Source organism: Mobula hypostoma, chromosome 6 (genome assembly GCF_963921235.1).
Source record: "Mobula hypostoma chromosome 6, sMobHyp1.1, whole genome shotgun sequence".
In the NCBI taxonomy this organism is placed as follows: Eukaryota; Metazoa; Chordata; class Chondrichthyes; order Myliobatiformes; family Myliobatidae; genus Mobula; species Mobula hypostoma.
In genome coordinates this window covers 187,272,046-187,285,721 of record NC_086102.1, presented here as the reverse complement: position 1 = coordinate 187,285,721, position 13,676 = coordinate 187,272,046, and the positions used below count along the sequence as shown (strand labels likewise).

At 44.4% G+C, this 13,676-nt stretch overlaps 1 protein-coding gene and 1 long non-coding RNA gene across 3 annotated transcripts in view; one reads left to right on the top strand and one right to left on the bottom strand.

The window, feature by feature from the left end:
* Positions 1-10,901, bottom strand: part of LOC134348690 (uncharacterized) — an 81,223-nt gene extending 70,322 nt beyond the window's left edge. The window contains exon 1 of the long non-coding RNA XR_010018476.1: positions 10,814-10,901. This is a non-coding gene — a long non-coding RNA (uncharacterized LOC134348690). The remainder of the gene's footprint in view (positions 1-10,813) is intronic.
* Positions 10,902-11,113: 212 nt separating this feature from the next.
* The window catches only part of ddx18 (DEAD (Asp-Glu-Ala-Asp) box polypeptide 18), a 35,386-nt gene continuing 32,823 nt past the window's right edge, over positions 11,114-13,676 (top strand). Inside the window, exons 1-2 of one of the 2 annotated variants that reach the window (XM_063052473.1) lie at positions 11,118-11,211; positions 12,580-12,714. In XM_063052473.1, the coding sequence (XP_062908543.1) occupies positions 11,121-11,211; positions 12,580-12,714 (226 nt within the window). In that variant the 5' untranslated portion in view covers positions 11,118-11,120. Of the gene's footprint in view, positions 11,212-12,579; positions 12,715-13,676 lie in introns of both variants that reach the window. The other variant, XM_063052474.1, reaches the window with a different exon arrangement.

Sequence of the window (13,676 nt, the reverse complement as noted above, 5' to 3'; positions counted from 1 at the left end):
ATAGGGCTGTGGCTCAACGGGCTTAGGTGGTAACAGGAAGAGGCGAGAGCGAGGCACCTTCTTTTTTTCCCCCTCTTGGCGAATCGGTCCGGACAGACAGGAACAGCAGGGCTCACACAGCTAATGGTACGAGCTAACGGTTTAAAAAGTTCGTGTGTTTGGCGAGGTAAGTGGGTGAGTAGACTTATTTTTCTTTGTTTCATTCCTGTAGAATTAGGTAGCATGTCTGCAGGTTTAGTGTTTTGTTCAGGGTGTCAGATGTGGGAATCCTGGGAGACCTCCAGCCTCCCTGATGGCCACATCTGCACCAGGTGCACAGAGATGCAGCTCCTCAGATACCGTGTTAGGGATCTGGAGCTGCAGCTTGATGACCTACTGCTTATCAGGGAAAGTGAAGAGGTGATAGACAGGAGCTACAGGGAGGTAGTCAGCCCTGGGCTACAGGGGTCAGAAAACTGGGTCACTGTCAGGAGAGGGAAGGAAAATGCCCGGATAGTGGACAGCACCCCTGTGGCTGCCCCCTTCAGCAACAAGTATCCCGCTTTGGATGCTGTCGAGGGGGATGACCTGACGGGTCGGCCACGATGACCGGGTCTCTGGCGCTGTTGTGCAGGAGAGAAGGAGGGAGAAGAGGAATGCGGTAGTCATAGGGGATTCCATAGTCAGGGGAACGGACCGGAGATTCTGTGAGCCTGAAAGAGATACCCGCATGGTGTGTTGCCTCCCAGGTGCCAGGGTACGGAATTGTCTTGTATTGGGTCCAGGGTACGGGATTGTCTCGGATTGGGTCTGGAATATTCTAAAGGGGGAGGGTGAGCAGACAGTTGTCTTGGTACATATTGGTAACAATGATATAGATAAGACAAGGGAGGATGTCCTGAAGAGAGATTTCCGGGAGTTAGGAAGGAAGCTGAGAAGCAGGACCTCCAGGGTAGTAATCTCGGGATTGCTACCTGTGCCACGTGCTAGCAAGGGCAAGAATAGTAGGATCAGGCAGATGAATGCGTGGCTGAGAGACTGGTGCAGGGGGCAGGGCTTCAGATTCTTCGATCATTGCGATCTCTTCCAGGGGAAGTATGCCCTGTTCAAAAAGGACGGGTTACACCTGAACCCGAAAGGGACCAATATCCTGGCGGGGAAGTTTAATAGAGCTGTTAGGGAGGGTTTAAACTAATTTGGCAGGGGTATGGGAACTGCAATGACAGAGTGGAGGAGGGGGAAAACAGAAATAAATCTCTGATAGTGAGCAGTAAAGATGTCAGGAAGTATAGGCCGGGGTGAGGCAAATTTCCAGCCAATGGGATGAGTTGCAGTGCAATCAAAGCAAAAAGTACCAAATACTGGTCTTAAGGTGTTATACTTAAATGCACGCAGCATAAGGAATAAGGTGGATGATCTTGTTGTACAACTACAGATTGGCAGGTATGATATTGTGGCCATCACTGAGACCTGGCTAAAGGACGCATGTCTCTGGGAGCTAAACGTCCAAGGATACACGGTGTATTGGAAGGATAGGAAGGTAGGCAGAGGGGGAGGCGTGGCTTTATTGGTAAGAAATGATATTAAATCATTAGAAAGAGGTGACATAGGATCAGAAGGTGCAGAATCTTTATGGATTGAGCTAAGAAATCGCAGGGGTAAAAGGACCCTGATGGCAGTTATATACAGGCCTCCTAATAGCTGCTGTGATGTGGACTACAAATTACAACAGGAAACAGAAAAGGCTTGACAGAAGGGCAGTGTTATGATAATTGTGGGGGATTTTAACATGTCAGTGGATTGGGAAAATCAGGTCGGCACTGGATCTTGAGAGAGAGAGTGTCTGTAGAATGTCTACGAGATGGCTTTCAAGAACAGCTTGTTGTTGAGCCCACTAGGGGATCGGCTGTACTGGATTGGGTATTGTGTAATGAACCAGAGATGATCAGCATGATTGAGGTGAAGGAACCCTTAGGAGGCAGTGATCATAACATGACTGAGTTCACTGTGAAATTTGAAAAAGAGAAGCCGAAATCTGATGTGTCGGTATTTCAGTGGAGTAAAGGAAATTACAGTGGCATGAGAGAGGAACTGGCCAAAGTTGACTGGAAAGGGACACTGGCAGGAAGGATGGCAGAGCAGCAGTGGCTGGAGTTTATGTGAGAAGCGAGGAAGGTGCAAGACAGATATATTCCAAAAAAAGAAGTTTTCTAATGGAAAAAGGATGCAACCGTGGCTGACAAGAGAAGTTAAAGCCAAAGTTAAAGCAAAGGAGAGGGCATACAAGGAAGCTAAAATTATTGGGAAGACAGAGGATTGGGAAGTTTTTAAAAGCTTGCAAAAGGAAACTAAGGTCATTAAGAGGGAAAAGATGAAATATGAAAAGAAGCTAGCAAATAATATCAAAGAGGATACTAAAAGCTTTTTCAAGTATATAAAGAGTAAAAGGTGAGAGTAGATATAGGACCGATAGAAAATGATGCTGAAGAAATTGTAATGGGAGATAACGAGATGGCGGAGGAACTGAATGAGTATTTTGCATCAGTCTTCATTGAGGAAGACATCAGCAGTATACCGGGCACTCAAGGGTATCAGGGAAGAGAAGTGTGCAGAGTCACATTTCCGACAGAGAAAATACTCAGGAAGCTGAATTGTCTAAGGATAGATAAATCTCCCAGACCAGATGGAATGCATCCTCGTGTTCTGAAGGAAGTAGCTGTGGAGACTGCAGAACATTAGCAATGATCTTTCAAAAGTCAATAGATTCTGGCATGGTTCCAGAGGACTGGAAGATTGCAAATGTCACTCCGCTATTTAGGAAGGGGGCAAGGAAGCAGAAAGGAAATTACAGAACTCTTAGCTTTGACATCAGCGGTTGGGAAGTTGTTGGAGTTGATTGTCAAGGATGAGGTTACTGAGTACCTGGAGGCATATGACAAGATAGGCAGAACTCAGCATGGTTTCCTTCAAGGAAAATCCTGCCTGACAAACCTGTTGCAATTTTTTGAGGAAATTACAAGTAGGCTAGACAAGGGAGATGCAGTGGATGTTGTCAAAGGCTTTTTGAAAATCCAAATACACAAGGTGCCACACATGAGGCTGCTAAACAAGATAAGAGCCCATGGAATTACGGGAAAGTTACATACGTGGATAGAGCGTTGGCTGACTAGCAGGAAACAGAGAGTGGGAATAAAGGGATCCTATTCTGGTTGGCTGTCGGTTACCAGTGGTGTTCCACAGGGGTCCATGTTGGGGCCGCTTCTTTTTACTTTGTACATCAACGATTTGGATTATGGAATAGATGGCTTTATGGCTAAGTTTGCTGATGATACAAAGATAGGTGGAGGGGCCGGTAGTACTGAGGAAACAGAGAGTCTGCAGAGAGACTTGGATAGATGGGAGAATGGGCAAAGAAGTGGCAAATGAAATACAATGTTGGAAAGTGTATGGTTATGCACTTTGCTAGAAGAAATAAACAGGCAGACTATTATTTAAATAGGGAGCGAATTCAAAGTTCTGAGATGCTACGGGACTTGGGAGTCCTCATACAGGATACCCTTAAGGTTAACCTCCAGGTTGAGTCAGTAGTGAAGAAAGCGAATGCAAGTTGGCATTCATTTCTAGAGGAATAGAGTATAGGAGCAGGGATGTGATGTTGAGGCTCTATAAGGCACTGGTAAGACCTCACTTGGAGTATTGTGTGCAGTTTTGGTCTCCTTATTTAAGAAAGGATGTGCTGATATTGGAGAGGGTTCAGAGAAGATTCACTACAATGATTCTGGGAATGAGAGGGTTAATATATGAGGACTGTTTGATCACTCTTGGACTGTATTCCTTGGAGTTTAGAAGAATGAGGGGGGGACCTCATAGAAACATTTCGAATATTGAAAGGCATGGACAGAGTGGATGTGGCAAAGTTGTTTCCCATGGTGGAGGAGTCTAGTACGAGAGGGCATGACTTAAGCATTGAAGGTCGCCCATTCAGAACAGAGATGCAAAGAGATTCTTTTAGCCAGAGGGTGGTGAATCTATGGAATTTGTTGCCACGGGCAGCCGTGGAGGCCATGTTATTGGGTGTATTTAAGGCAGAGATTGATAGGTATCTGAGTAGCCAGGGTATCAAAGGTTATGGTGATAAGGCGGGGGAGTGGGACTAAATGGGAGAATAGATCAGCTCATGATAGAATGGCGGAGCAGACTCGTTGGGCCGAATGGCTGACTTCTGCTCCTTTGTCTTATATACATATATACTTAACCTAACTCAGTTTTTTTTCACTATTTTTATCATGTAATTCATTGCACCGCTGCCATAAAATTAAGAAATTTCTCAACATATGACGGTGATATTAAATCTGATTCAGATATTCACCCTGACAATTCATACATAAGCTATTTTTGATCCCTTTTTAGGGAAGCAACTACAGAATAGCCAGGAACTTTTCAAAGATTACAGATTAGCTTTATTTGTCACATGTACATCAAAATATCGTTAAATACAGCAAAATGTGTCACTTGCATCAACGACCAACATGGTCCCAGGATGTGCTATGGCAGCCTGTAAGTGTCATCATCTTTCGCCTCGAGCAATACACTCCCTCAGCTTAACTGGTACACGTTGGAATGTGGGAGGAAACTGGAGCACCTGGAAGAAACCCACACAGTCACGGGAATAGCATAAAAATTCCTCAGACAGTGGTGGGAACTGAACTCCATTCTCTTATCAACCCCTGAATTTGATAATATTTTGACCTAACAAGAAGAATAGTGTTTAACTGGAAGTTGTTAAAGCGTACATTAATTTGTGATCTCTGTCTTTCTAAGAGGGTCATAAGAACATACAGCACAGGAGTAGCTCGTGAGCTCACGATGCTTTGCCAGGCTAATCAAATCAAACTAATCCTTTCAATGTCCATATCCCACCCACAGCATATTCATGTGCCTTTCTATAAGCTTTTTAAATACCTCAACCATATCTACCACCCTGGAACACATTGCAGGCACCTACAACTCTGATTAAAAACTTGCCCTTTCAACTTACTCCCCATGACCTTATGTAAATGTTCCCTACAGTGGATATTTCAAGCCTGGGTAAAACATACTGCCTGTCTACTGTATAAACTTCTATTACTTCTCCCCTCAGCCTCCTCCGCTCCAGAGAAAATAACCAAAGTCTTTCCAATCTTTTCAGATAGCACATGCCTTCTAATCCAGGCTGCATCCTAATTAACCTCCTCTTTACGCTCTCCAAAGCCTCCACTTTACAGTCTCCAAAGCCTCCATTTTACAGTCTCCAAAGCCTCCATTTTGTTTCTATAATGAGGCAACCAGAATTGAATGTAATACTCCATGTGTGGTCTAAACGAAGTTTTATAAAGCTGCAACATAACTTTCTGACGCTTGAATTCACTGCCTCAACAAAGAAGATAAAGAAGGTGTATGGCAAGTGTTACGTACCCCGTAACTGGGTTGCCAAACCAGCAGAAATGGATCACTCAGTTGGAGTCTGGATTACTAGAACTAAGAAAGCTTTATTAAAGAAACAAGCAACACAGTACTCTAATCAAAAGGATAATGAATGCAACAGTTCAGCAATGATAAACATACATGTACACAGAATTAAGATAACAGGATCAATCAAGCTCTATCGTTGTCTAGGGGTAAATGACCAGTTTCAAAGTGACGCAAAGTTCAGTTCAATTTAGTTCAGTTCAGTTCGCAGTAATCGCTGCCGTGGCGATGGACAGTGGGGGGGAGGAGAGAGAGAGCAAAACGAATGAATATTCAAAACAGCTTCCACACACAGACCTTCGCAGTCAGCTTTCGGGCAAGTCCTTTGTGATGTCATCTGAGGTCACCGACCGTGACCCCTCCGTTTCCAGATACGATCATTTCTCTGCGGTGAACCCAGCACCCAGGCAAGGGTGGACACACACCAGGTTCCCGCCGATCGTGCCTTTCCACCCTGTGCGTCTACGGCCTGGTCCCGCAACCGGCCTTCCAAAACTTCCCACCGACTTGTGAGAGACGCACCGCTTCCAGGGTCTCGTTACCACGGGTATCTTGTGTGTCCTGCCTTAGCGAATTTGTCCCTTTTTATCCCCCTGCTGGGGTATCGCCTGTCCATCACTTCAAATAGTTCAGGGTTCAAAGGGGGAGCCGATCTTGACAGCTCTCCTTCCCTTCATTAACATCTCCAAATGCTGCTCCATTGTTTTCCTTATCTCTCTCTCCTGAAGACAGGTGGCAGACCAATTGCTGATCCCACTGGTGCCAGCCCAGGACAGCTAACATCTTTATCTATGTGTATTCTTGTCACACAAGCAAGACATTAGCCTTCTTTACCACTGTATCAAAAACTTGTGCAACCAATTTTAGGGAACTATGGACTCCAACACCAAGGTTCCTCTGTACATCTATACTGTTAAGGGTCCTGTTACATTTGATCTCCCAGATTGGTCAGATTAAGCTCCATCTGCCATTTCTCCATTAATAAGATGGAAGTGATCGATATCCTTCGGCATCATTTTTAAATCTTGCATACACATTTACATCAATATCACTTACAATATCTATTACAAACAGCAAAGGTCCCAGTGCAAATCCCTTCAGAACACCACTATTCACAGATCTCCACTAGAGTAAGTCCCATTGACATCCACTCTCTTCCATAGGATCAGTAAGTTTTGAGCTGTACCGTAAAATGGTGATATGCTCAGATGCAGTGGCCACCCCAGGTCCAATCAAAGGTGCATTTGTTCCTCCCTTATTTTATTTTTACAATTGTAAGTCACTGCTGGATACTAAGTTCATCAAGTACTGCAGCACTTTCCCATCAGCAAGTTGCTCGATGGCGATGGAGGTGGACATATTCCGTACTGTTGTTGTGTTGTCGCCCAGACTGGTTGCGTATCATTACTGTTTCAAGATGGTGTGCGGTGAGTGTAATTGTCTTGGATGTTTTAATTGCAATCACAAGACCCTGTCGTATAATGGTAACATGGAATACTGCGAGTCCTGTTCACTGGTTCATGGGCGAGACTGATGGTACAGGAGCTATGTTGCCTCAGTTGTGGTGAGGACTAGGTCCTCACCATGGGGTCGCATGTTGCAGTCTCCTGGGGGAGGAGACGCTGGAGGTGTGGGAGAGAGCACTGCCCTGTGTGGTTGCAGTGGAATCCACACTGGGTTGAGGGATGGCCCTACCCATCTACGCTGCCCTCCAGTGTTCACTCGGTGGAAGAACAAGCTGGCACAGGACAACTCACAATCAGCCTAGACATGCCACTCAGGGACAGGGGTTATACTATTTGCATGTGACTGTATGTTTTTTTCTGAAATCGTAAGCCTGTGTTATTTGTGCTACGTTGCTGGTAACGTGTTTTGTACCTTGGCCCCGTAGGAACACTGTTTTCTTCAACTATATCCATGCATGGTTGAATGATAATTAAACTTGAACAAATTCTGAGTTCAAATGACAAAGTCGCTCTGGATCCATTGTCAGCGAGGAGGAAATGTTATTTCTAATCCTCACTGACAGTGACCTCCCGATGACGAAGTCAAAGGTCCACTTGCAGAGAGAATAAGGTGCCCAAGTTTTCAAGTCTGTTCATTAGTACAGTTGAACACTGAGCTACAGTCAATAATGTAGCCTGATGTAGGTATTGCTGGGCACTCTGTGGGCCTGTCAATAATGTGGAAGTTAAAACTTTCCACTAATACAATCCTATTATTGGTACAACTATGAACAATTTCCCTACGTGCCTGCTCAAGTTCCTGCTGACGACGGGAGGGGGGGACGGGGGGGGTCTATAATACAGCCCCACTAGAGTGACCCTTTTCTTGTTTCCAAATTCTGGTCATATGGCATGCCTAGACAATCTCATAAGCACTGCTATATATCCCCTTAGAAAAGCAACACCCCTCCTCATTTACCAGTTTCTGTCATGCCTGATCTTGGAATCAATGAGATCCGTTTGAGGAAAGGCATAGCATGGTCATCTTAACAATGGGTTAAAAAGAGCAGAGTACTCTTTTCGAAAAATAAACCTCCTTACTTCAACAGGAGCATTCTATATCTTTCTAATCATAAACACTAAACATTGAAAACAAATACAAATAGCATAGAGCATTAATGGGAAGTAATATAAAAATTATTCTGCTGAGTTATACATGTTTAATATCTTTCTGGTTGTTGTAAAGAAATCAAGTTTATTGTCATTTCAACCATAAGCTGCTGGCACAGTACACAGTAAAAACAAAACAACGTTCCTCCAGGACCATTGTGCTACATGAAACAACACAAAACTACACTAGACTATGTGAGACAGCACAAGGCTACACTAGACTACGTAAAACAACATAAAAACTGCACTCGACTACAGACCTGCACAGGACTACATAACGTGCACCAAACAGTGCAGGGCAGTACAAGAATTAATAAACAAGACAATAGGCACAGTAGAGGACAAATTACAATATAATAATAAATGATGTAGATGTCAGTCTAGACTCTGGGTATTGAGGACTCTGATGGCTTGGGGGAAGAAACTGTTGCACAGTCTGGTAGTGAGAGCCCGAATGCTTCGGTACCTTTTGCCAGATGGCAGGAGGGAGAAGAGTTTGTATGAGGGGTGCGTAGGGTCCTTCATAATACTGTTAGCTTTGCGGGTGCAGCGTGTGGTGTAAATGACTGTAATAGCAGGAAGAGAGACCCTGATGATCTTCTCAGCTGACCACACTATCCGCTACAGGGTCTTGCGATCCGAGACAGTGCAGTTCCCGAACCAGGCAGTGATGCAGCTGCTCAGGATGCTCTCAATACAACCTCTGTAGAATGTGGTGAGGATGGGGGGTGGGAGATGGACTTTTCTCAGCCTTCGCAGAAAGTAGAGACGCTGCTGGGCTTTCTTGGCTATGGAGCTGGTGTTGAGGGACCAGGTGAGATTCTCTGCCAGGTGAACACCAAGAAATTTGGTGCTCTTAACGATCTCAACGGAGGAGCCATCAATGGTCAATGGAGAGTGGTCGCTCTGAAGTCAACGACTATCTCTTTTGTTTTGTTCACATTCAGAGACAGGTTGTTGGCTCTGCAGCAGTCTGTTAGCCGCTGCACCTCCTCTCTATATGCTGACACATCGTTCTTGCTGGTGAGACCCACCACGGTCGTGTCATAGGCAGACTTGATGATGTAATTCGAGCTGTGTATTGCTGCACAGTTGTGGGTCAGCAAAGTGAACAGCAGTGGACTGAGCACACAGCCCTGGGGGCCCCCACGCCCAGTGTGATGGTGTTGGAGATGCTGCTCCTGATCCGGACTGACTGAGGTCTGCCAGTCAGGAAGTCTAGGATCCAGTTGCAGAGGGAGGTGTTCAGGCCCAGCAGTTTCAGCTTTCCAATCAGGTGCTGAATGCTGAACTGAAATCTATGAACAGCATTCGAACATACGTGTCTTTTTTGTCCGGGTGGGTGAGGGCCAGGTGGAGGGTGGTGCCGATGGTGTCATCTGTTGAGCGGTTGGGACGATACGTAAACTGCAGGGGGTCCAGTGAGGGGGGCAGCAGGGTCTTTACGTGCCTCATAACGAGCCTCTCGAAATATTTCATGATAGTGGATGTGAGAGCAATGGGACGGTAGTCGTTGAGGCGGAACACTGAAGACTTCTTGGGCACGGGGACAATGGTGGCGGCCTTGAAGCACATTGGAACGACAGCACTGCTCAGGGAGATGTTGGAGATGGCAGTGAGAACATCTGTCAGCTGGTCTGCACATCCTCTGAGCACTCGGCCAGGAATATTGTCTGGTCCAGCAGCCTTCCGATGTTACTGGCATTTCGTTGAAAAGTTCCACACACTCAAATAAGTATATTGATAGTTTGACTTATGTTATTGAGGGACTCAGAATTTCTCCTTTTGCTTAATCAAATAGTCACACTTAAATGCCTGCATCCTTACAATAGTTGATTGGGCCTCAGTCAAATAACACATCCAAGGAGGTCAGCACCAACAAAGTTACTGCATTGGATAGAGATCCTTAAACTGTGGGCTATTAAAGTATGAACACAAGAGATTCTGCAAAGATCGAAATAAGTTGCAGAAACTTGTAAAGTTAGTTAGCTCTATGGGTACCAACCTCTGTAGTATCCAAGACATCTTCAAGGAGCAGTGCCTTAGGAAGGCAGCGTCCATCATTAAGGATCCTCACCACCCAAGATATGCCCTCTTCACACTATTATCATCAGTAAGGAGGTACAGAAGCCTGAAGGCACACACACTATAACTCAGGAATATCTTCTTCCCCACTGCCATCCGATCTCTAAATGGACTTCGAACTCATGAACACCACATCGCTACATTTTTAAATTTTTGTTATTTTGCACTACTTATTTTAAGTATTTAATACACACACATAATGTAACTTGGTTTTTGTCTCTATATTTATTTATCATGTATTTAACGATACTACTGCTGTAAAGTTAAAAAAAAAATCACAACATGATATGCCGGGGATATTAAATCTGACTCTGAGATACTGGAAACCCCGAGCAACACACACAAAATGCGGGTCAGACAGCATCTACAGAAATGAATCTTTAGTCAAGGCTATTTCGTAACAATAAAGTAATGAAGTACAGTTTAGAAGAAAGAAAATGCGATAAATATTTAAGAAAAAGAATGCAAAGGGAATTGGAGAGGAAAGGTGACGAGGGTAACAGCAGTAACTCTCTGAATTAATAAAAGGTTTCCTTTACAGCTGAATTCGAGATGCCGAGGAAGCCTTAAACACCACCACCATTGCATTCCACACTTGACGATGACCCTCTTTAAAATCTACAAACCAGAAGGGTCCGTGTTTCCCGCAATTCACCATTTTCCACAAGTTCGACCGTCCGCTTCGAAACCTGCCGCCGCCCACCAGCACATGTGCGACTGCGCCAATCACAGCTGTCTGACTAGATCGCCTGAAATAATCGGAACACAATTTTTAATTCATGAAATAGAAATCGCAATAATAGGTATGAAATAAATCCTGGATATGAAGGAAAATAATTTGAAAATAACCCAAGCCTTATTCTTCCTGCTGGTGGGCATTCTCATAACCTACTCAAGCGGTGGGTCTTACTCCTTCACGTGTTGGTGGGCAAGATGGCGGATTTACACATGAAGATTATCCGCAAGCGGTTAAAGAAGAAAAACGAGAAAATTAAAAGCGCTAATGTACTCGAAAACCCAAAAGGTGAGTGTTTTTTTTTAACTGGAAGCATATGAGTAAGGTAGAATGATACCTTCCGTTCGCAGTGCATTTAAATCCCGTGTAATTTCTCTCAGTTTGGTCCTGGTCTGTTGCAGCACCCGAGGGATATTACAAGTGAGAAAGGAGTGTGCTTGCTAAGCAGGTGCAATAGAACCTCTCGTGCGGGGTTTAATAGGAAACTTGTGTAGATCTGTGAGGGCGAACATTCTTGGATAGGCACGGGCTCATTTGATTTCTCCTTTTCTGTCCTGAAGAAGAGTCTTGGTCCGAAACGTCGACTGTTTATTCATTTCCATAGATGCTTCCTGGCCCGCTGAGTTCCTCCAGCATTGAGTGTCTGATAATAGTGATTTTCTTTGCTGCTTTTTAGGAAGGGAATGAACCATCGACGTTTCGGGTCCAGATCCTTCATCAGAGCTATTTCCTTCCACCAATTATGCCTTACTTGAGTTTATCCAGCTTCTTTTTTGATGTTCCAGTGATTCGCCTTTGTTGTATCGTTCTATGCTAGCTTATAGGTTTGCACATTGAAAGTAGATGTATTATCAAAGTGCATTTATGTCACCATATACAGCCCTGAGAGTATGACTGTTTTCTTGCAGGCATACTCAATAAATCCAATAACTATAATAGAATCAATGAAAGAACTCGCTAACAGGGTGGACAACCAGTGTGTATAACACGACAAACTGCAAATACAAAGAGGGAAATTAAAAAAAGTAATAGTGATAAATAAATAAGCAATAAATGTCGAGAACAAGAGGTGAAGGGTCCTTGAAAGTGAGTCCATTGTTGTGGGAACATTTCAACGATGGGGCAAATGAAGTTGAGTGAAGTTATTCCCTTTGGTTTGAGAGGTGATAATTGTTTCCGAACCTGGTGGTGTGAGTCCTGAGGCACCTGGCCCTTCCTGGTGACAGGAGTGAGAGGAGAGCATGAACTGGGTGGTGAGGTCCATGGTGATGGATGCTGTTTTTCTGTGACACTGCTTTGTGTAGATGTGCTCCATGAATGTCATGTCGAATCTTTGCAAACTTCGAAGGAAGTAAGAGGTGCTGCCATGCCGTGGTGCATTACATAAGAAACTAGGACAATTTAAATAGATCTCTTAACTACTGCCACCAACCTCATAGTTCCCATAACCAGCACTGCTTGTTTCTATCTCCTACCCAAGATGCACAAATCTGATTGTCCAGGTAGGCCTGTTGTTTCTGCCTGTTCCTGCCCCATGGAACTTGTGCCTGCTTCGTTCAGTCCCTTCCCACCTACAGTAAATCTGTTATACTTCAAATGCTCTCCATCACTTCAACTTTCAGTTCTCTGGCCCTGTCTGTCTTGTTTTTGTTATAGATGCCCAGTCCATGTACACATCCGTCTCACATCAGGAAGGCTTTAAAGCTCTCCGCTTCTTTCTGGACAACAGACCTAACCAGGTCCTCTTCACCAGCGGTCCCCAACCATGCGCGAGTGGGTCGCGAGGAAACGGTACGAGTCAGCTGCACCTTTCCTCATTCCCTGTCACGCACTGTTGAACTTGAACATAGTGTTGCCAACTGTCCCGTATTTGCCGGGGCATCCCATATATTGGGCTAAATTGGTTTGTCCCATACGGGACCACCCTTGTCCCGTATTTCCCCCGCTAAGGTAGCACGTTCCTATGAAACCTTCTGTGCTGAAATGGTGTAAAACGAAAAAGCAATTCCCATTAATTTATATGGGAAAAATATTTGAGCGTTCCCAGACCGAAATCATACCAAATAACACATAAAACGGAAAATAACACTAACATATGGTAAAAGCAGGAATGATATGATAAATACACAGCCTCTATTAAGTAGTAATAATGTATGTACAGTATAATCGGGTTGATCAAGCCAAAATTGATCTGTGGAAAAAAATATCGGCACATACGTGCATGTGTATGGCACATATGCGCACACAGGTGCCCGCGCAAGCTTCATGGTCATCGTAGTCTTTCCTGGGGTAAACACAAGTGTCCCGGGATTTGACTGCTAATTTTGTCCCTTATTTGGGAGTGAGAAAGTTGGCAACCCTAACTGTAAAAGACATGTTGAGGTGAGTTTAACCCTACTTGAACACCCCCCCCTCCCCCTGGTCGGCGGGTCCGCAAGAATATTGTCAATATTAAACCGGTCCACGGTGCAAAAAAGGTTGGGGACCCCTGCTCTTCACCACCACCCTCCTCTGTGGCAGAACTCAATGTTCAAAGTAAACTTTGTTAGCAAAGTATATGTATGTCACCTTCTACTACCTCGAGATTCATTTTCTTGTAAGCATTTACAGGAAAATAAAGAGATATAATAGAATTTATGAAAAGCTATACATAACAAAGACTGACAAACATGCAAAGAGGACATTATGCAAATAATACATTTAATTGAAGTAAGTAAGTATTACTGAGAATGAGTTGTAGAGAGCTTGAAAGT